A 22,563-nucleotide genomic window follows, 5' to 3' on the forward strand; every position below is an offset into this window, starting at 1 on the left:
ACCTTTGTTGATCTATCTAAAGCTGGATCTAGACAAAAATTAAAATCTCCACCTATTAATATTTTATCATGTGCGTTGGCCAAATTCAAAAAGACCTCCTGTATGAATTTTACATCATTTTCATTTGGTGCATAAATGTTCATAAGGGTCCATAGTTCTGAAAAAATTTGACAGTGTATAATTAGATATCTCCCCGCCGAATCAATTAATATGTTTTGTATTTTAATTGGTAGATTTTTGTTAACCAAAATTGCAACTCCTCTCGCCTTTGAATTAAATGAAGCTGCAATAACATTTCCAACCCAGTCTCTTTTTAATTTCTGGTGTTCTGTGTCCGTTAAATGAGTTTCTTGTAAAAAAGCTATATCTGTTTTCATTTTTTTAATATATGTTAAAATTCTTTTTCTTTTTACTGGCCCATTAAGCCCATTAACATTAAAACTTAAAAAGTTTAGTAGATTAGTCATTATTTTTTTTTATTATATTATTCCAATCTATAATAATACCTAATCTTTCCACTTGGGAAATCTTTATAAAAATCTCCGTGTTGCTATGTGTGTCCCCACCAATCATCCAGGCTAAAAGATAGAAGAAAATTAAAATATAAAGAAAAAAACAAAATGCCCCCCTACTAATGTTGTGGAAAAATAACACAACATTACCCCCCTCTGCTGTACGGGTCATGGCAACCGCCATGATTACACACGTGAATCCCGCAGTAACCGATCCAAAGCTCCCCAGCCCCCCCGCAACACAAAAACGTATATGTATAAGAAGAGAAAAAAAAAGAAATACCATTCTCATTTAGTATTTCTAAAATTTTGCTCCCCTTTTCTATAATATCCATAAATGTCCATCAATTCTGTTCATTGGGTCTATCTTCATAGCGAATAGATGGAAGATCTTGTACAAACTCCTCCGCTTTTCGATAATCGGGAAAAAATTTTTTTCCTTCCTCCGAAAAAATTATCAGTGTTGCTGGATGACGCATTGTAAATTTGTAACCCTTTACCCATAAGGCTTTTTTCACTGGGTTAAATTCCTTCTTCCTCTTCAACAGGTTGTGACTTATATCAGGGTAAAAAAGGACTGGTTTTCCTGCTATCATCAATGGCCCGTTTCTATTTTTGGCACTTTGGGCAGCAGCCTTCAGGATCTTTTCTTTGTCTTGGTATCGTAAACATTTTATCAAAATTGATCGTGGGTTTTGATCAGCTCGAGGTCTTGGCCTTAAGGATCTATGAGCCCTTTCGATCTCAATTGGAATTTCTCCTTCCATTTCCAACTTTTCAGGGATCCATTTTTGAAAAAAATTTATTGGGTCTTCTCCTTCTATATCTTCTTTAAGTCCAACAATTTTAATATTATTTCGTCTACTGAAATTTTCAAGCTTATCAATTTGTTCCATAAATTGTTTTCTTTCTGATGCCCAAGCAGCATTTTCATTTTCTATTTTGTCCATTCTTTCAACCATGTCCTCCGTTGTAGTTTCCAAGTCCGTAATTCTTTTTTCCATTTTTTCCTGTCTCTTTGTCATTTTATCAAGCATAATCTCCATTTTGGTCATTTTTTTTTCGAGTCTTTTTTGATTATTTTTAATTATTTTTAATGTGTCTAATTTACGCATTATTTGCCTCAAAGTCTTTTCTATATTTCTAGAAGGACTTTTAGCTTCTTCTTCATCTGATCTTTCCGAGACATTTGACTCTCCCTCCGATTCACTGTCACTTTCAGTTGCAGTGGTAGCTGGGCTTTGTAGTTCTTGTTGCTCCCGTTTGCGCATGCTCCGTCCTTCGGGTTTGCGCAATTCACGATGACCCTTCCCTTCAGGAATGGCCATTGTTGCCGCGGTCTCTTGTTCCGCCTCGCCGGTGGCACAACGTACCTGAGACCGGGGTTCCTCGGCAGACGTGGGCCCCGCTCTTGTTCCAACTTGCGTAATCTTCCCGGTATTAGTTTTCTTCATCTTCCTTCTTTGAGGCATTGCTTGACACAGTCCGGAGTAGTTTATAAGTAACTTTTAGAAGATACTGACTAACTTTTCTTCATTTAGACATTAATTTATTAACTTTTTACGGGAGAGCTGGGTTCCAGCGTCTCGATCCTACGTCATCACGTGACGTCCCCCCGATAGTGCTGTTTAAGAGGCTTTCAGATAGACACACGAATATGCAGGAAATGTGGGGATATGGATCGGGTACAGATAGCAAGGATTTAGTTTAATTAACCAGTGTGTTCAACACGGACATGACACACCAAAGGGCCTGTTCCTGTTCTGTGCTGTTCTTTAGTAGCTGCAATTACAGATGTCACTGTACATAGAAGTATAGATAGGGTATATGCAGGGAGGATTTTTTCACTCAGGTTGGGTGAGACTAGAAGTAGAGGTCATGGGTTAAGGGTGAAAAAATGTCATGTTTAGGGGACACTTGAGGGGAACTTCTTCAGTGGGGCTGAGGAGGGAGAGAAAGGATCAGCCATGACTGAATGGCGGAGCAGACTCGATGGACTAAATGGCTTAATTCTGATCCTGTGTCTTATGGGTCACTCAGAGTGAGAGTGTAGAGCAAGTTGCCAGCAGAAGAAGTGGATGTGTGTTTGATTTTAACATTGAAGAGAAGTTTGGATAAGTATACAGAAGGGGGTGTGGTTATGGAGAGCTGTGGTCTGAGTGCAGGTTGGTAGGACTGGGCAGAATAATAGGTTGGCATAGACTAGATGGGCCAAATGGCCTGTTTCTGTACTGTAATGCTCTATGGCTCTAATACAAAACAAAAGCAACAAAAAAGGATAAAGGTAAAAGCAAAAGCCTGAAGAAGCTTCCTTGCCAACAGTTAAAAGTGATTTAGGAAAATTTACTCCTTCAGTCAGTACCACCATTCACTGCATGTTGAGTATGCAGTTTAGTTAAGCGTGTTCACTAGTCGTTGCCTGTGTACTGGGGCCACATAAAATATGTTTAAGACACTTTAACAAGGCTAGTGGTGCTTACAAGTGCAGGCCATGACCTGCTGTATTCACGAGCAGATGCTGAGGAAACTGGGTTCTATACAGTAGGTTTAATAAAGCTTATTGGGCAGGACAGGCAACACCAAGATGTCGAGAGATATTATGCTATGAGGAATGCTACTGGCAAAGAGAAAAAGTAGATGTGTTTGAAATTTTAGAAAGTATCTGATGCATGACATATAATGTTGAATTGCTTAGTGTGACAATGGGCCTTTCAGCGCACTGGGAGAATGCTAGTTCCCATGGAAAATCCTGTCTTTCCCTTAGTGTCTCTCTGTGATTTGTAAGCTTGCACACGTTCTATCTCCACTTTCCCATCGACCCCACTCTTTGATTCCTTTGCCACTTACCTACATGAACTTACCATCAGGACTTTGAAATGTGGGAGGAAAGTTAAATACCCAGCAAAAATCTACAGAAGTGTGCAAACTTTGAACAGGCATCACCTGTGTTCAGGGCCATGCCTGGGTCCTCGCATTTGTGTGTGAGAGTGCATATATTGAAAGAAATGTGGAGATCTGGATAAGGAGTAGGAGAGGAGGGAAAGCACAGAAACAAACATAGCTTGTACTCAGATCCATACCACAATAACTCTCTTCCCAACGGCTGTTTTGCAGTTTCATGACAAGATAAACCCCATGCTCGAGGCTCTGGAACGCATCGCAGTCAGACTGAGGCAGCCGCCTTCCATCTCGGCCGAGGTGGAGAAGATCCGAGAGCAGATCAGTGAAAACAAGAATGTCACGATGGAACTGGAGAAGCTGCAGCCAGCGTTCGAGACCCTCAAGCAGCGAGGTGATGACTTGATTGGACGTTCTGAAGGAACTGACAAAGACTTCTGTGCGAAAGGTAATACTGTGTGGGAGGCAAGCCCTGTTTGCTTTTGTACTTTGATTTCCATCTGTGTTCAGTTCATCAGCACGATGTTTGAGAATCGATTGACAACATACATTTGGTTTTGTCTAGAATGTTTGTGGGTTTTAGTTGGCAAGGTTAGTGTAATGTTATTGCAGCACCAGTAGCCCAGGTTCAATTCCAGCACTGTCTGTAAGAAGTCTTTACGTGCTTCGCGTGGGAGCATGGGTTTTCTCCAGGTTCTCCTGTCTCCTCCCATCTGACAAAGGTCTGCAGTTAAGAATAAGATTAGTAAATTATGTTGGCGTCAGAAGCACGGTGGCTCTTGGGTTGCCCACAGCACAATCCTCGCTGAATAGATGCATTTCACTGTCAGTTTTGATGTTTCAATGTACATGAGATAAATAAAGCTAATCTTATCTTAATCGGCCGAAGTATTGGGTATGTTATTTGTCATCATATTGCAGCTGTGGGTTGACTAAGTATTGTGTACACACATGGTGGCCACACTATAGGTAAGGTACTACAGCAATAGAGAAAGTGCAGAAGAGATTCACTGAAGCCAGCAAATTGTTTTTTTAAACTGTATTCATATCCCCAGTTTTTAGTGTGTGGCCCATGCTGAATTGCTGGTTTTATTACATCAGCCTAACAAGATAGAACTGACTTGTTCCTGATGAGCTTATTATGTCTTCAAGCTGTTCAAGAGCAGTTGGACAAAATGATCTTCTATTGGGCGGACATCAAGACCCGGGCAGAGGAACGGGAGGCCAAGCTGCTCGATGTGATGGACCTGGCCGAGAAATTCTGGTGTGATCACTCTGCTCTCATTGCCACCATTAAGGATACTCAGGACTTGATCCGAGAACTGGAGGAACCTGGGATAGATCCATCTGTTGTCAAAGAACAGCAGGAAGCTCTGGAGGTAAGGGACACTCTATTGTATACAAAACATCATTGGAAATAAATTTTTGCCCCCTATGAAATGCACGTGTGACCATGTCCTCTAATTGTCCATCAGTTACGACTCAGAGAAAAAAGTTTTTCCAGATTTCATTATATACACCAAGGTAGTACTGACAGAGCAAAAATAATGTAGTAGATCATACTGTGCCATTATTATCCTTAAATTAAATGTGTTTTGTCCATATCTGAAAAGTGGCGATGGCTGGATTCCTATTAATTTGGACACCCAAATGAATTGCAGAAATTTAATTACACAGCCATGTTTTAGAATCACCCAGTAAATAGGATTTGAATTGAATATTCATATGTCCCCCCAGGCATTTAATCTGATCAACCATTCTAGTTAGTGCCCTCCCCCATCTTTTACTCCCTTCACTGCAATGCCCCGTAAACACATTTTATTGCGTAGCCATACTTTAACCTGTAAATTTTTTTTCTAGAATTCTTAAGAATTGTTGAATGTTGTTTGTTTTTGTTGCGTGTCATGCCCTGACCAACACACCACAGTGATTTCCCAATACTTGTAGACATATATGGCAGATAAAGTTGATCCTTGGAAGATGGTCAAGGGCATGATGGAAGGATAAACATACGTTATCCTCTGACCAAAGTTCAAAGTAAATTTATTGTCAAATATGTCATCATATACAACCTTGAGATTCATTTTCTTGCAGGCATTCACAGTAAATACATGAAACACAATAGTATCAATGAAAAACAGAACAGAAACCAAGACTGACAAACAACCGGTTGGACTGACCAGTCCAATTCTTTGACAAAAATTATTTGACCTGTTCTTGGATTTCTAGCAGCTTTTAATACATTAGCAATTTCTGATAGTTATGGAGAATTTGTAATTTCTAAGTTCAATTTTGGGGTGTGAACCTTTCATTCAAGTGGTTATTTTGTTTATTTCCTGTCTTCTGGATGTGGATGAATTCAGTAAGAGTAATTTAATGTTCCACTAATGTTAAGGGTTCCTGTTTAATTCATAATTGTGTCTCCGGTCTAAAGTGCAAGAATTATTTTCCAACACTTAATCACCTGGGATTGTAGCAAAGCTATTCTTGTTTTGATTAAGTTTAATCAATTGTGTGGGTTTTTGCTCTGCCTGCCTTTTTCATTAGTGGTTGTGAGGATGGGAAGGCAAAGGTTTACTGATTAGTAATGTCAAAATAACCTTGTTAAAGAGAGTGCTGGGAGTTGAGTTAGCTACAGGCACTGATACCCATTTATCTTTATCCAGCCATTATGTCTCTCTAGAGGCAAGTGAAGCAGCCATCACATGCTTTGTTGTCCGGTATCATATACATTACCTCATTTATACCACAGATATGACACCAATGTTATGAGTTACAGAAAATGGTATGAACATCATGTCCAAACCAGATTCATGAGATTTGTATCTAAAATTGAGAGTACTTGTGTATTTAATATTTAAGTAATATTTAAGTTTTTATATATGTGTGTTGATTAAGCATTCTTATTTGTGAACCTCCCCCTGCCCACCCAGTTTCCTTGGACTGTGTAAGTCCAGGGCAGGGGTGGCCAACCTTTTACATTCCATGCGTCAATTTTTTCATGCACGAGTTCAGATGCGCCATACAACTCTTGTACCCCCATTCAATTCTTGTAAAAAATATGTTAATATAGAGATATTTAGCATTTTTACATGATATATCAATTTAATGTAAAAACAGGATAAACATTACTTACCTTAATGAGACTTTTAACAAATATATTTTGTCTTCTTTTGATTTCCTTTTTCTTAATCAGATATTCTTTCCATAATTCCGACCCAAGCACTAGCTTCAGTTTTCCTTCTATTTCAGTCTGATGTTGTGTTTTATAGTGTCTATTAAGATCATGTCTTCTATTATGTGAAAAAGTATTTTCACGAACAATGCACAACGGTTTTCCTGACGGACCCGCTATAAATAAGAACTAATTTTCCCACTGTTCATTGAATTCACACTTACTATCAGTTTCTGCTTTTCTTTTGCACTGTGATGGGTAACTGAATGTAAAAACAAGGCTTAATTTTCGAAAAAGTACACAACTGCAAATGCTCACAAGGGACGAACAAAGCACAACTCCGTAGCGCACGAGTGTCAATTGTAAACTGACTGGCAAAAACCTGGGACGCACTGCTGGTGCAGACACCTGGCGAATCAGGATCAAACAAGTATCAAACGCGTATTGAACAGTTATGAGCGACTGCAGAACAAAAGTCCTTCTTTCCTAGTTTGACTCATTGAACATTTTTTTAAAATTGAAAACAGATTAATGTGAAAGAAGATAACATTCGCCAAAAGATGTGCATGAAATAATAAAATCGCTAAAAATAATTGCTAAATTTTAGATTTATTCTCAGTAAAACCCATTTCTAGCTCTAAGCTACTTGAATTCCTGTTATAGATTTTTTTTCTACAAATTGGTTTTTGGTTAATACTTTTTGCATGAGGAGGCTTACTTTATTATTATCACTGGGGTGCAATGCGCCACTTCTAATCATCCAATGTGCCACTTTTGGCACTTGCGCCATAGGTTGGCCATCCCTGATCTAGGGAAGACACACCAGTCCCACCAAATCCATGAGATTGAGACGGCTATCCCACCCCAAACCCCGGTTTGTGTGGATGCCGTGTAATTTGCTACCGTTACAACTCAGTGCCAAGAAATAACAGGCAGCACGCTGCATATGATTAAAGGAATTCAATTTATAAGTGTTAACTAAGGGTTAGTAAAGAAAAGAAAGAAGTAAAGAAAAAGGGCCCATTATATGTACAAATACGTGAATTTCTTACGTAATCACACTACCATGTGATACGTGTGCACGCCTCACTTAAAGTAAACACAGAGTTAGACCTGTATTCTCAGACTCCTCTGTCTTCCTTTGAATTGGTTTAGTGTTTTGAAGTTACGAAACATAACTACTTGTTCCTGGTTAATAAAACTGGAGTGGATCAGGATACAAAACATACAGTGAAATGCGTCATTTGTGTTAGCGACCGAGGGCAGCCCACGAGTATCGCCACACATTCCGGCGCCAGCGTGGCATGCCCACTGGGCTCGGCAGAACACCGGAGAACACAACAAAAAGGAATAAATCAGCAAAGCAAGTCCCATTCCCACCTTCCACCCATGCACGTGCAGTCTTCTAACAGCAAGACAGTCGGAATTCTTCAGCCTCCAGTGGACTCTGGATGGCACAGAGAGCTGCTCTTTCTGGTGGTGTCCCGATGGAAGAGGGATGGAAATGTTTGCTTGATGTGGGAAGGAGAGCAGGAAACTGTTGAGGCTGTGGTTTAAGACGGTTCTGTGACCAGCATCCGTCTGGTTGGTTCTCCACTGGACTGCAGACCACAACTACTTTGCTGACAGTGAGGGGGAATGTCTGCTGTTTGTGCCTCAGACACTTCCCTGCAGATGTCAGACTGACCTACAGCAATTCTCTTTGACTGTAGCACAGATTTAACACTTCAGTCCCCTGGCACGTGCTCCCAGTGTTAGTCAGGAGGTGTTCCCTCTGACCTCCACGGCAAGCCTGAATTTTGAGCAGACCAGCAGTTTTCCAGCACAGTGAAAATCATGTGACCTCATCTTTAGTTTGAGACAGCTCTAGCAATTTGAGTTTGACCCAGCAACCTCGGTTGCTGTCTGTGCGGAGCTTGCATGCTCTCCCAGTGACCGCGTGGGTTTCCCCCGGGTACTCTGTTTCCTCCTACGTACCGGTTGGTAGTTTGATTTGCTGCTGCAAGTTACCCTTGGTGTGGGTGGGCAGGAGGGGAAGTCTGGTGGACTAGATGGGAAAGTGAGAGAAAATAGGTCACAGGGAGGTAAGGGGAAGCTGATGGAATAGGAATGATGGGATTGCTTTGAGTGTTGACATAGACTCAATGGGCAGAGTGGCTTCCTTCCATATCATGAGAAATTTGAGAGATGTTAAAAGGGCAATGTTTCATAAAACTGAAAAGCAACAATTGAGTAAAGACATCTTGCACTGGCATACTGAACTGATTGAAAACTTCCATGAATAAATCCTCTGTTAGTTTTTGCCACTTGTTGGGTTTCCTTCATTAAAACAAAGCAAACTGGAAGTGCAGAGCAAAGGAAAATTGTCACTGTTTGCTCCATGCTCAGGTAATGGCTCTGACTGGTGCTGATGTAGCCTTTGGCCTCATGAATCTTGGCGTGGGTATTAGCTTGTTTCAGTGACCCCAGCAAAGGCTGCATTCCTGTGGATGCTGCAGGAAATTGGGGGACGTGGAGGGTGATGCAGGAGTCGGGAAAGAGATGGAAACTCAGTAGTTCGCTCACTGTGGTCAATTATCCCATCAACACATGTTGTCCAGGCTAAGATGTGACTAATGGCGGCTGGGCAAAGTTCCAAAGAGTGATTGATGTCTGTGGAATCTCGATCCAGCCTGCAGTGAGGTTTGGAGAAAATATTTCTCATGTGATGTAAGAGGAATCTGGGTATCTTGTGGACGGTAGTTATTGTTAGAGGGACTTTTGCCGATCTCATGGGATTTGTCTCATTTTCTGAGATTTTCCTCTCTTCAATTATGTAGATGGATGATTTCTTTTCACTTTTCAGACAATCAAAGAAGAAATTGATGGACTTCAGGAAGAGTTGGAGATTGTTCAGAATCTTGGAGCCGAGTTAACCTCAGCCTGCGGAGAGCCTGATAAACCAGTGATGAAGAAAAACGTAGATGAGGTGTGTCCCCATGCGACCTGAACAATGTTGACATGAGCTAAAAAAATTGTCCATTGCTCAGAAATACATTTTTAAAATACTTGGTCAGTGAACAGTGTTAAACCATAAGCATTTCATGGAGCCTTATGATGAATGAAAGCAGATTGTTAATCACCTTATTCAATCTGGTGCAGTTTAATTCCAATGCCAAATTCCAGCAGGTACATACCTGGCCTGTCCTCCTGAGGTAATCTGACCATTCGAGGTATCAAGTAAAGCTGCTTCAAACACATTAATATGTGTAGGATGCCTATAGTCTGATGTGAAATATAAACTGTCTAGTTCTGTATTTTAAAAACACAGATGCTAGAAATCTTGAGCAACACACAAAAGATGCTGGAGGAACTCAGCAGGCCAGGCAGCGTCTACGGAAGGGAGTAAACAGTCAACATTTCAAGCTGAGACTCTGCATCAGGACTGGAAAGGAATGGGTGGAAGTCAAAATAAGAAGATTGGTGGGTGGGGGGGGGGGGAGTGAAATTCAAGCTGGGAGGTGATAGCAGTTGGGTCAAGTATGACATCCTTCTAAGGGGTTGTCGTATTGGTTGGTCCCCAGATGGCTGTAGAGGCCGATCTGGGATCCACATATTCTGGTGCATTGTGGGTAAGAGTATGTGGTGGCCGTGCTTTGTGATTGGATCATTTGGTTGTTCGGTCTCTCCTTTCACAGCTGCCACTTGTTCTCTGTGGCACAGTAGAGGTCGTTCCAATGTAGCACAGCTCCCTCTTGAACCAATTTCCTCCAGGTGTATCTGGGTGAGAATGCACACAAAATGCAGGAGGAGCTCAGCAGTCAGGCAGCATCTATGGAGAAGAATAAACAGCTGACATTTCAGGCCGTGACCCTTCACTGCAGCAGTGCAACGTGGCTAAGTGCCATTCATTGCGATAGGTTGGCACATTCCAGTGGTTCATATGATCTGCATTCAGACAGTGTTTTTATTTAGATAAGGGATAACACTGGTGTGGTGTGGGAAATGGGTACAGATATATCCATTGATTTTATAAGTAGCAAGTAACAGAATTTTAATGCACCAGGAATTTAGCAAGTGGAGAAACTGAGTAAGTCAGGCCTGACTTGCTTAGTTCCTTCAGCATTTTGTGAACGTTGCTCAATATTTCCAGCCTCAGCACAATCTCTTTGCGTCCATAAAGTTTGATGCATAATTTGTGTCTTACTCATAGAAGAATCATTGTTTGCAGGTTTATCAAATTAATTGCATTGGTTTTTGAAGGAAGATTAATTTAAAGATCTGTGTCATCTGAAGGTTGAAAATGTTGTTATTTTCTGTATGCAGCTGAACGGTACCTGGGATAATCTGAATAAGGCGTGGAAAGACCGCATTGATCGTCTGGATGAAGCAATGCAGGAGGCAGTTCAGTTCCAGGATGCACTGCAGGTACTGTTTTCTGATTTTAATTTCTTTTATACATTTTGAATTCTAATGCCTTGTCAGTTCACAAATGTTTTCCATTTACTTATAAAACAAACTATACATTAAAGACAATCTAACAGGATTGAGATTGTTTCCTTTACAATGCTGATTGAGAAATCGCACACTTGCTTCCTGTAATATTGCTTCAGTTTAAGTTAATGGGGGATGACTGATTTGAGGCTCCTGGCCTCTTTGTTCCAACTGATCCTTGCACAAAGAGCCTCTGGAACATCTGTTAAGGGAATTCATAACTTTGGTATAAACATTGTAACATTTGTATTTAGTGTAAAATCTCATCGTTCACATGTTCCACAAATTGGATTACTTTGCCTGAAACAGGAAATGGAAATTATTTATTATAATAGTTTAGAGTTATGAAGTTGGTGGAATAGGAATCATTGGATGCAGACCATTTAGATTATTACATCTATGTGTAAAAGAAATATAGTCATTACCCTGATAATTAGATGGAGTGATATCTGAAGCTCATTTGTGGTATACAAATATAACATTTTGATATTTTGACATAGATAAGACTTTGCTCTTTTTTGTTAATCCCCAGTGAACAGCTTTTGACATTTTATCAGTGTGGAGTGTTATGCTGAGCCTTCCGTTGTCTCGTCTTGGAGAACACCATGGAAAGGTCGAGAACCGTGACCTCTTTAAATAATGGAAGAATCTTTTTGACCAGAGACACAAAACAGATGATCTAATATCATTTGAGAATTCATTAAACTCTTGAATGACTTTCAGTACTCCCTTTGGAACAGAAAATCAGGTGTTTTATGTAATTGAAAATGACAATAATTCAGTTTCATTTGAATTCCCTCCCTTTCCCTGTTTCAAGACAAGCTCTGAACATTTAAGAAGCATTTAATTTCAAGATTTGTATTGAATGTAGGTGAGGCAATATTGTTTTAAATAGCTGGGCCACGCATTCATTTACATCAACCAAACGCCATTGATGAAATTCTTAGCAGAAGTTTTGCATTCTTTTTGAGAAGGAAAGAAAAAGAACTTTCTTCTCAAGAAAAAGTTTGGGTTGTATTGGATATTATGCACTAACAAATATATTAACACATCTTCCTCCTCTAAATTCAGGCCATGTTTGACTGGATGGACTTTGCAGAAAGTAAATTGAACACCATGCCTCCAGTTGGTACGGATCTGGAGACTGTGAAACAACAAATTGCCGAGCTCAAGGTATGTAATCTATAGCTAATCCATTAAGCAGAATTGAAGATTAATATCAGTTACAGTTTGTAAAAGCACAGAGTAAAGCTTTCTGAATCTGAAAGAAGTGTTGTGTGATTGATCCTGATCTGCCTTTGACGCTCTGACATTCAACAGCACTTTAAGACCGAAGTATATCAGCAGCAAATAGAGATGGAGCGACTGAATCATCAGGGAGAATTGTTACTGAAGAAAGTAAACGAAGAAAGTAATAAGCGTGTTGTACAGGAGCCTCTGCATGAGCTGAAACATTTCTGGGAAAACCTGGACGGGAAAATCGTCAACAGACAGGTAGTGAACCTGCAGTAGTTTCGGGCTTTGTAAATATCAGTCTAGCCTTTGCCTACAATTTGCCTTTGTGCCTTTAATGGACAATCACAGTGATTTCCAACTCTGACCCTGCTGTGTGAGTATCTGAGAAAAGTGGAAGATGATGGGAAGACAAATAACATGCACTGAATGTTTGTTTGGATTTTAAGTGAGGTTCCACCATATAAGGATTTATTAATTTGTGTGTTGCAGCATAAACTAGAGGGTGCTCTTTTAGCCTTGGGACAGTTCCAACATGCCCTGGATGAACTGATGACGTGGTTGACACACACCGAGGAGCTGCTAAGTGAACAGAAGGCAGTTGGTGGAGATCCTAAAGCTATTGAAATTGCAATTGCCAAACATCACGTATGTAATGTCACCTTCAGTTATTAATTTCTTCCAGTTGTATGTGGAGTTTCCCTTCCTACAGTTTTATGTTATCAGTTGATTGCTAAATCCTATAGAATAGAAAGATGCCATTAGCCTTTAACCCCATTCACAATCTTCCTTCTGAAGTAAGAAGTGGCCATTCGGTCCTTTGAATCTATGCTGATTCTCAGAGCAATCCCATCAAACCACTGCCCTCATTTATTTCCTGTAACCTATTCTCTTTCACATTTTCATAAATTGCACCACTTCTCCTGGCACTCACCCGCACCGGGAACAATTTTCAGTTGCTAGTCGAATAACCAGCACATCTGTTTGGTGTGGATGGAAACCCCATGCATTTGTAGGGAAGAACATGAAAACTCCACACAGACTTCATCTGAGTTCAGGATTGAACCCAGCTTGCTGAAGCTGAGAGGCAGCAGTTCCACTATCTGCTGCTACGATAGCTCTCGTGACCCAGGATCAATTCCCACTGCTGTCTGTAAGGAGTTTGTACGTTCTCCCTGTGAGTCTGTTGGTTTCCTCAAGGTGCTCCGGTCTCCTACCACTTTCCAAAGGCATACAGGTTGGTGGGCGAATTGGTCGCATGGGTGTAATTGGGCATTAAGGGCTTGTTGGGGCAGAAGGGCCTGTTACGTGCTGAATCTCTTTAAATAAAAATAAATAAATGGTCCTCTTGTTGCTGAATGAACTACAGGCCAGTCAGTATCTGGAAGACTCTTCTCCCACGTGTATACTAGTGAGAAACAGACATTGAAAGCAGTGAAAGGATTGCATGAAAAGCAGTGATTAATTGTTTCACATTTGGATGCCAGCTGACCTACATTTCTGCTTTTAATCCTATCAATAAAATTTGGGTGATGTAAATGTAATTGCAGATGTAATTATGGAATACAGCTGTGACAAATGGCTGTTTTATTTAGGAGAGGTTGTGACTGAGCCTTGGCAAATGATTAAGGTTCCTAATTTTTCAAGAGAAATATACATATACATGTGAAATATACATCGAAGCATGCGGTGAAATGCATCTTTTGTGTCAATCCCCAACACTGTCCGAGGATGTGCTGGGGACATTCTGCAAGTGTTGTCACTCCTTCCGGCACCAATGTAGCATGGCTGCAGCTCTAACCCATACATCTTCAGCATGTGGGAGGAAACCACACAGTCACGAGGAGAACAGCGGCAGGAACTGAACCCCGATCGGTCATTGCCGGCACTGTAAAGCTTTGTGATAACCACCATGCTGCCAGCCCATCAACACCGTATCTTTCTTAAATTATGGAATCCTATAAAGAAATTTTTGAATCGGTTTGCAGAGTTTCAGTGAACACATTTAGTGTTGTTTTCACAATCATTGTTTTGTGCTCCATTTCCATAAACACAGCCTGAACATAGACTGTAGATTGAGGTAACTACAGTGAAGTAAGGCTGACTGGAAGAATTGATATTCTTCTCAGCTACTCGGGGTGTTATATGATCCAATTGGCACAGGTCCAGCATATGTAAAAAGCAAAGTGATTTTCACTAGCGCCAGCATTGTGACCATTCCCATAGAGGGGCAGCGTGGTAGCAGAACACGATTACAGCGCCAGCTCAATTCCCACTGCTCTCTGTAAGGAGTTAGTACGTTCTCCTCATGACCGCTTGTGTTTCCTCTGGGTGCTCTGATTTCCTGCCACCTTCCAAAGATGTGCGGGTTATGGTTGGTAAGATGGCATGCTGTGTTGGCACCGGCAGCATGGAGACACTTGCAGGCTGCCCAGCACAATCGTTACGGATTTTGATGCAAACAGGGCATTTCACTGTATGGCCATGTGTCAAATAAAGCTAACCACCCATTTTGCTTTTTAATTAATTTATGGCTGTTGTCCTCTTCTCACCAGTTTTCACCATTTTCTTTTCTTTTGGGCTTGCCTTCCCATGGTCTCTCAAATGAACACTTAGTATGTGCCTTGCCATTCATTGGTGACAGCTCTGAGCCAAATCCCTTCGAGTTTAATTATCCACAGATACGTCCAGCAGAAGTTTACGTGATAGCAATCAAGGCAGCCTCGGCTGGTTTTACTCCTCTCTGGCAATTATTGTATCACTGCTGCTGCTCTGCTTTGGAGCTGAGAACTAAGATCTTTCAAAAACATGTCTTGTACGTTCAGGTTCTGCAGAATGATGTTCTGGCTCACAAGTCCACGGTGGAGACGGTGAACAAGGCCGGGAACGCTCTGCTGGAATCCAGTGACGTGGAGGAAGCCAGCAGTCTACAGAGCAAACTGGAAAGTCTTAACCAGCGCTGGAAGAATGTTCTGGAGCAAACTGCCCAGCGACAACAGCAGTTGCATCATTCACTCATCCAGGTATGGCAGTATGGGGGATTAGTCATGGCTTGCTCGTGCCCAAAATGTCTCTCAGTGCACTGTCAGTACTGTTTTATGCAGCCACTTTACCTAGAATCTTCCGATTCAGATTTATTTATCACATATATATCGCAGCATACAGTGAAATCTGTTGTTTGCATTAACAACTTAGACACCTAAGGATGTGCTGGGACCAGCCCACGAGTGTCCCAACACATTGCGGTGCAAACACGACAGTCCCACAGCGTTCAGCAGAACAACAAGAGCAAAACAAGCCCCTTTCCCACCCACCCATTCACTCACCCTCACACACGGACAGGCTTCCAACTCCAGTACAGCCCTCCTCTGGGTCTTCATGGCCCTCTGTGGCAACAGATTCACCACCTTTTAAAAACTGGCATCAGTTTTACAGCGACATCCCTTTATTCTGAAGCTGTGAAGAAAACGCTGAGGAAACGCACCTGAAGAAAGGTTAAATTATCTGCAAAACGTGGACTATAATATTTAATCCATTGAATATTTACAAACCAATCGAAGCATTCAGCCTATTGAGTGTGCGCTCTTCAAAAAAGAATCTACCCACCCTAAGCAACACACAAAATAATTCTGGAGAAACTCAGTAGGTCAGGCAGCATCTATGGAGGGGATAACAGTCAACGTTTTGGGCTGAGACCCTTCATCAAGATTTATTCCTCTCCATAGATGCTGCCTAACCTGCAGAGTTCCTCTAACATTTTGTGTGTGTTGCTCTGGATTTCCAGTATCTGCAGAATCTCTTGTGTTTATGATCACCCACCCTAATCCCATCTTCCAGCCCTATACTTCACAATATTCAGATGCACACTTGTGTGTAATGGGGGCTTCCACCTCTGTCACCCTTCTGCATATTTTTTATTAGTATCTAGAAATAGTTTTTTTTTTCATTTTATTCCTTTAAATACCCAGCAGATATAATAAAACAAGATGCCCTTTGTAACTTGGCAGTGGACAGCAAAGTGATTTTCTGTTCCACTCTGTATTTTCGTAGCATTCATGAATTCATGAGCAAGGGAGCAGGATGCAGGGAGGTGGCACGACCTGTGGCTGTTTCCTTCCAGATACCATTCATTTTCACAAGACATAGGGGTAGAATTAGGCTGTTCAGCCCATCAAGCGTGCTCTGCCATTTAATTGTGGATGATTTATTTTCCCCCTCAACTCCATTCTCTTCCCTTCTCCCCATGACCTTTGACGCCCTTCCTAATCAAGAACCTATCAGCCTCCATTTTAAATATACCCAGTGACTTAACCCTTTCATTCCCAGAATCATTCTCTTCTGGATCCTCTCCAATACCAGCAAATCCTTTCTTAGATACAGAGCCCAAAACTGCTCAACCACCATGAAAAGATCCCCTTTCCAACCTGATTCCTTTTTTAAGTCTCAGTTCAAAGATTGAGCCTATTAAAATGAATATACTGCCCAGACTGTTATATCTCTTTCAGACCCTACCAAGAGAGATTAATCAAAATCAATTCAATGAATGGAACGAGATGTTATCAAGGTGTATTTGGCAGGGTAAAAGGCCTAGAGTTCATCTCAAAACTTTGCAATTAGCAAAGGAAAAGGGGGGATGGGGCCTTCCTTCTCTTAGAGATTATTATTTTGCAGCACAGCTGAGAGCTGTGATATGTTGGTGCAACCCATCATGTGACGCTCAATGGGAAAACATTGAGGAGCGGGTACTTCCCATCCCCATACAAGCAATTTTGGCTGATAACAACCTGCAAAGGTACATAAATACTATTGATAACCCATGGGTGAAATTGACTCTTAAAATATGGAAAACTACTATAAAAGAATATAATCTAGAGGGAGATACTGCAATTCTTAAATGGTGTGCATATGACTCGGATTTTACACCAAATAAATTGGATGCTAGATTTAAGGACTGGACAGCTAAAGGAATGTTCTTTCATTATGTTCTTTGCAACATAATGAAAGAAGGAACACTGTTCAGTTTTGAAATGCTTAAAGAGAAACACTTATTAGAAAAACAAGATTTTTATTAGTATTTACAGATGCGACAATATGTTAATAAGACGCTTAAAAATGTAACCAAGGCAAGTACATGCTTGATAGAGCTATTTAGAAAAGCATATAATTCAGATTATGGTAGTAGAATCATTTCAAGTATGTATAAGGGGTTGTCAAATCTTAAAACACACTCGACTTCATACATTAAAACAAAATGGGAGAAGGAAGGAGGGATAATTATATCTGAGGAAGAATGGACAATAATATGGAGGTATCAATGGAAGTGTACCAGTTCACAGAAATGGAGGGAGTTTGGATGGAAAAACTTGATAAGATATTTTATTACACCCTCTCAGAAATCCCATTATGATTTCTCCCTGGTTGCTGGAGAAATTGTGGAAATCTAAATGCAAATCATTCTCATTTTTTGGGAATGTCCTGTTATCAAAGACTATTGGAGAGGGATACACAATGCCCTACAAGACATCTTTAAATGTGAAATGCCCTTAGAGAGTAAGACCATATATTTTGGGTATATACTTCAAGAATGGTTGAAAAGAGATGAATATTTAATGAATATACTGTTGGTGGCTGGTAAAAAGACTCTTACTAGGAAATGGTTATCACAGGAGAGCCCAACTTTAAATACATGGATGGAAGTTACAATGGACATTTACAAAATGGAGAAGATAACAGCAGCTGTTACTCATAAGCTGGAACAATTTGATTCACACTGGGAAAAATGGTTTAACTACATAATGCCTCATAGGCCTGATTTTATTCTCACAAATCAATGAATCTGTTGTAAAAAAAAAAGATCACTCCCTACTTGTACATAGTTCTTTCCTTCTGCTTGTTTTTTTCTTTCCACTCTTTTCTATAAGTGTATACCTCAGATAAATACTTTGTGGAGATCTGTGATATATATGATTATATGGTATATATGTACAATGTCTGAAATACATCTTATGGAAATGTTGGTTTGATGGTGAACTTCAATAAAAAAAAAATTACAAAAAAAAGAAAAGATCCCCTTTCCAATGGATCTATGCTGGTAAAGTTTCTAAACTCCCGTGGGAAACACCTCCCCAAATGGCCCGATCTCAGACTGCAGATTTTAATGTGATAGCTTGTTGCAAGCTCCTCAGACACTGCCTCAGTGCACTTGGTCTAGGTAACATAATGTTGGTGGGAGTCGCCTTTGTTAAACAGTGATCTCCTCTGGCTGGATCAGCTGTAAGGTTTTGTTGATCTGAGAGGAGGGCCAAATGACATGAAAAAGCATTCTAAGCTGAATCAGGTTTCGTATCACTGACATATGTCATGAAATTTGTTGTTTTGTGGCAGCAGTGCAATGCAAGATATTAAATTGCTACAGTTACCATAAAAGAAAATAGGTAGGGCCAAGGAAGAACACAGGTGGTGTCGATGGACCATTCAGAAATCAGATGGTGGACAGCAAGAAGCTGTTCCTAAAAGGTTGTATGGGTCTTCAGGCTCCTGTATCTCCTTCCCAATAGTAGTAATGGAACAGGTATGGGAGCTTTAAGTTGGTTGGGGAGAGGACGATGCCAGGGCGAGGGAAGAAATGGGAGGGGGTTGTTCTTGTGTCAGAAACTGACGATTTTTTTTTGTGCGATGTAGGCTCAGGGTTTCCAGAGTGAGATTGACGATATGCAGCGATGGCTGGTGGAGACCGAACGGCAGCTGTCAGCATCAAAACCCCTTGGAGGTCTGCCAGAAACAGCCAGAGAACAGCTCAACGCTCATCTGGTGCGTATTGCAAAAGGAACACAGCTGGAGGATGTTCTGTGTCAATGTAATGAGACGGAGAAAAGTAGGGATTGCTTTATGACAAGTTCCATCTGATGAAAATGTTACTTCAGTTAGCAGAAGATGTGGGAGCAAGAGTAGATCAGCTTGCTCCCTGACCTTGTCCCACCATCCAATGACATGGTGGCCAATCCAGTGACAACCACTTTCCCATGCTCCCTCTGGGTCCCTGACCATCTTTTTATTGCAATGTCTGTCATCCTCTACCTTCAATCTATTCAATGACTTCCTCTCGATGGCTGTGGGGGGAGTATATAATTCCAAAGATTTACTGTCCTCCAAGAGAACACATTCCTTTTCAACTCTGTCTTAAATAGGCGGACCCTTATTTTTTTCTAACTATGTTCACCCAGGGTAAGCATCCTCGAGCTATCCAAAGTAACACACACAAAATGTTGGAGGAACTCAGCAGGCCAGGCAGCATCTATGGAGAGGAATAAACAGTCAGTGTTTCGGGCTGAGACCCTTCATCAAGACTAGAAAGGAAGCGGTGGGGAAGCCAGAATAAGAAGGTGGAGGAAGGGGAAGGAGTACAAGCTGGCAGGTGAAACCAGGTGAGGGGGAAGGTGGGTGGGTGAGGAAAGGGGGAGGAGTGAAGTGAGAAGCTGGGAGCTGATAGATGACTGAAGAAGATGGAATCTGATAGAAGAGGAGAGTGAACCGTGGAAGAAAGGAAAGGAAGGGGAGCACTAGGGGGAGTTGATAGGCAAGTGAGGAGAAGAGAAGAGGTAAAGGAGGAATTAGAATGAGCAATGAAAAAAAAGAGAAGGGGAGGGGGAGAAATGACTGGAAGTTAATGTTCGTGTTGCAGATACACAGATAGAATATGAGGTGTTGTTCCTCCAAACTGAGGGTGGCCTCCTCGTGACAGTAAAGGAGGCCAGAGACAATCAGAATGGGACCCTCAGAATCTTGCATTTGTAGAAGACCACCTCTCATTCTAATAAGCCCCAATGACTTTAAACCCAACCTACGTCAACTCCTACACCCTGGGTATCAGTTTAGATAATTTGTACTTACTTGTGCTCACGATGCTTTTGGGTATCTCAACCAATGTTACTGAGGCAAGACTCACAAAAAGGAATTCCGAGTGCAGAACAGTGGAAGCCACTGTTTCTGAAGATGACCATCTGCAATGTCAGCTTCAACTTCATTCAGTGAAAAAAAGGTGAAATGTTTACCTTTGTATTTTTCCTGTTTCCTCTAACTTCATCCAGGCAAACTGCCGTATATTACTTCCCTCGAGACTGACTGTCCAGTGCATCATAGAACAAGGCCTGTGTTATAAGACCATAAGACATAGGAGCAGAATTAGGCTACTCAGTCCATCGAATCTGCTCTGCCATTTAATCATGGCTGATATATTTCCCCTCTCAGCCCCATTCACCTACCTTCCCCGTAATCTTTGATGCTCTTACTAATCAACGTCTGCTTATTATACCCAATGATCTGACCTCCACAGACATTTGTGGTAATGAATTCCTCAGATTCGCCACGCTGTGGCCAAAGAAGCTCCTCCTATCAGTGGTGCTGTTGTTGGATTGAGAGAAGCTGGAGGGCAGAAGAATTTTGGTGCCCAGACCAGCTTTTCTGGTGTCTTTCTCATTATCTGTCCTTCAGGCAGTATCAGACCATTAACCTGAGTGAGATGGTTAAAACCTATTTCTGTCCTGGCCAATGCCAGTGGGTGTTAACGTTGTCCACCGAGATAGAAACTTTAAATGTTTGACTTGCCACTTGCTGGAGCATGAACTGTGACCAGCATCGTGTTTCTGTTTATAATTGGGTGAGAGACACAACGTGGAGTTGTACCAGCATGATCTCATTCACTTTATTGTTTATTATTATTTAATATTTTAATACTTTAGTTACCATGTTAATAACTTTTTTATTAATACAGATTTATTGTTGAGGGCTGGGTTACCATAGACAGCTGGGTCAATTTTCCTTTAGCTTTGGAACTTCACAGCAGTTCCTACATTGAATATCAGCCCCGTGCACCTTTCTGTCTATCTGTTAGTCAGTAGTTGATCTAAGGCTGAAATCCTCTTACTCACCTTTGAGCCATATCCTATGAAACTCCCACAAAATAAATTAACTTTATCTTGGCAGCTCCTGTTTACTTGGTGGAATTCTGTATTATCAAACTATTTATGCAACAAAGTGCTTCCGGAAGGCAGTCTCTAATTTTAAGGTTGTAACCCACTACTGTGGAGTCTCTCACCAGAATGAAACAGCTTCCATTGTCCACCCTCTTGAATCTTTGTATAATTTTTAATGTCCTGATTGTAACTATGGCATTAAAAATTACAAAAGGTAATCTCATAATTAGCTTTTACAAAGAGTGAAAACTATTCACTCTGCACCCTTATAAACTCAGAGAACTAAAAGCTGGTTGTGTGGCCTATTTTGTAAGTTAATCTTTTAAATGGCGATGCAATTCTGATGAATTTGTTCTGTACCATGTCCAATTCTGAACTGTGGAGTCAGAATAAATCTCTGTAAACAGGGGCATGCAACATCGCCCCCATGGCCCACAACTGTTAGATGTGGATGTGTGAATGGTTGGAAATCCTTGCAAGCTAACTCAGATTTGATTTGCTTCCATACAGGAGCTTAATGCAGCATTTAAAGCCAAAGAGGAGATCTTCAAGAACCTGATAAAGAAGGGGCAGCAGAGCTGTGAAGAAGCTGGTGACAGCAATTTGGAGGAAGGCATCAGCAACCTGAAGGAAAGATGGGAATCTGTTGAAACAAAGCTAACAGAACGAAAGGTGCCAGATTATACGTTTTCTAATACATATGTAATATTGAGGGGAGGAGACACTTTAAACGTCTCAGCTTAATGCATCAGAGTAGTTTATTAGTGCGCATTTTCCTGATTGTCTTTTAAAGATTAAAGGTCAGCTTTATTTGTCACATGTACATGGAAACCTGCGGTGCAATGCATCATTTGTGTCGGTGACCAACACGATCCGAGAATTGCTGGTGCAAGCCTGCTAGTGCCACCTTGCTTCCGACACCACTGTACAATGGCAGCACCTTACTAGCTCTAAATTGTGCCTTCTGGATTGTGGGAGGCAATCGGAGTGCCTGGAGGAAACTCAGCACTCACGGGGAGAACGTCCAAGCTCCTTATAGACAGTGGCAGTAATTGTACCCCGATCAATTATGTCAAACGTGTTGCCTGTTGCAAGTTCAGTCCCAGCCTGTAAGCTGCTTCAGATGAGTGTTAGCAACTAAATGTGACACTGCATCCGATCATGTAAGACACCAAATAATAGTACTAGGGTCAAAAATAGATGACTGATTTTTGATGACTATTAATAATCAACATGAACGTGGAACCACTGGCAAGAGAAGCATAGGGAATTGGCACTGGAATTAGTTTATAATTGTTAT

The 22,563-nt window shown here is 41.1% G+C and overlaps 1 protein-coding gene across 6 annotated transcripts in view; it reads left to right on the forward strand.

The window, feature by feature from the left end:
- Positions 1 to 22,563, forward strand: part of dst (dystonin) — a 579,575-nt gene that overhangs the window by 501,507 nt on the left and 55,505 nt on the right. For all 6 annotated transcript variants that reach the window (XM_073056532.1, XM_073056533.1, XM_073056534.1 and 3 more), the window contains 10 exons: positions 3,627 to 3,858; positions 4,563 to 4,789; positions 9,431 to 9,553; positions 10,891 to 10,992; positions 12,130 to 12,231; positions 12,379 to 12,552; positions 12,784 to 12,939; positions 15,117 to 15,314; positions 18,973 to 19,101; positions 21,774 to 21,935. In XM_073056532.1, the coding sequence (XP_072912633.1) occupies positions 3,627 to 3,858; positions 4,563 to 4,789; positions 9,431 to 9,553; positions 10,891 to 10,992; positions 12,130 to 12,231; positions 12,379 to 12,552; positions 12,784 to 12,939; positions 15,117 to 15,314; positions 18,973 to 19,101; positions 21,774 to 21,935 (1,605 nt within the window). The remainder of the gene's footprint in view (positions 1 to 3,626; positions 3,859 to 4,562; positions 4,790 to 9,430; positions 9,554 to 10,890; positions 10,993 to 12,129; positions 12,232 to 12,378; positions 12,553 to 12,783; positions 12,940 to 15,116; positions 15,315 to 18,972; positions 19,102 to 21,773; positions 21,936 to 22,563) is intronic.

The sequence above is a fragment of the Hemitrygon akajei genome, chromosome 9, assembly GCF_048418815.1.
Source record: "Hemitrygon akajei chromosome 9, sHemAka1.3, whole genome shotgun sequence".
In the NCBI taxonomy this organism is placed as follows: domain Eukaryota; kingdom Metazoa; phylum Chordata; class Chondrichthyes; order Myliobatiformes; family Dasyatidae; genus Hemitrygon; species Hemitrygon akajei.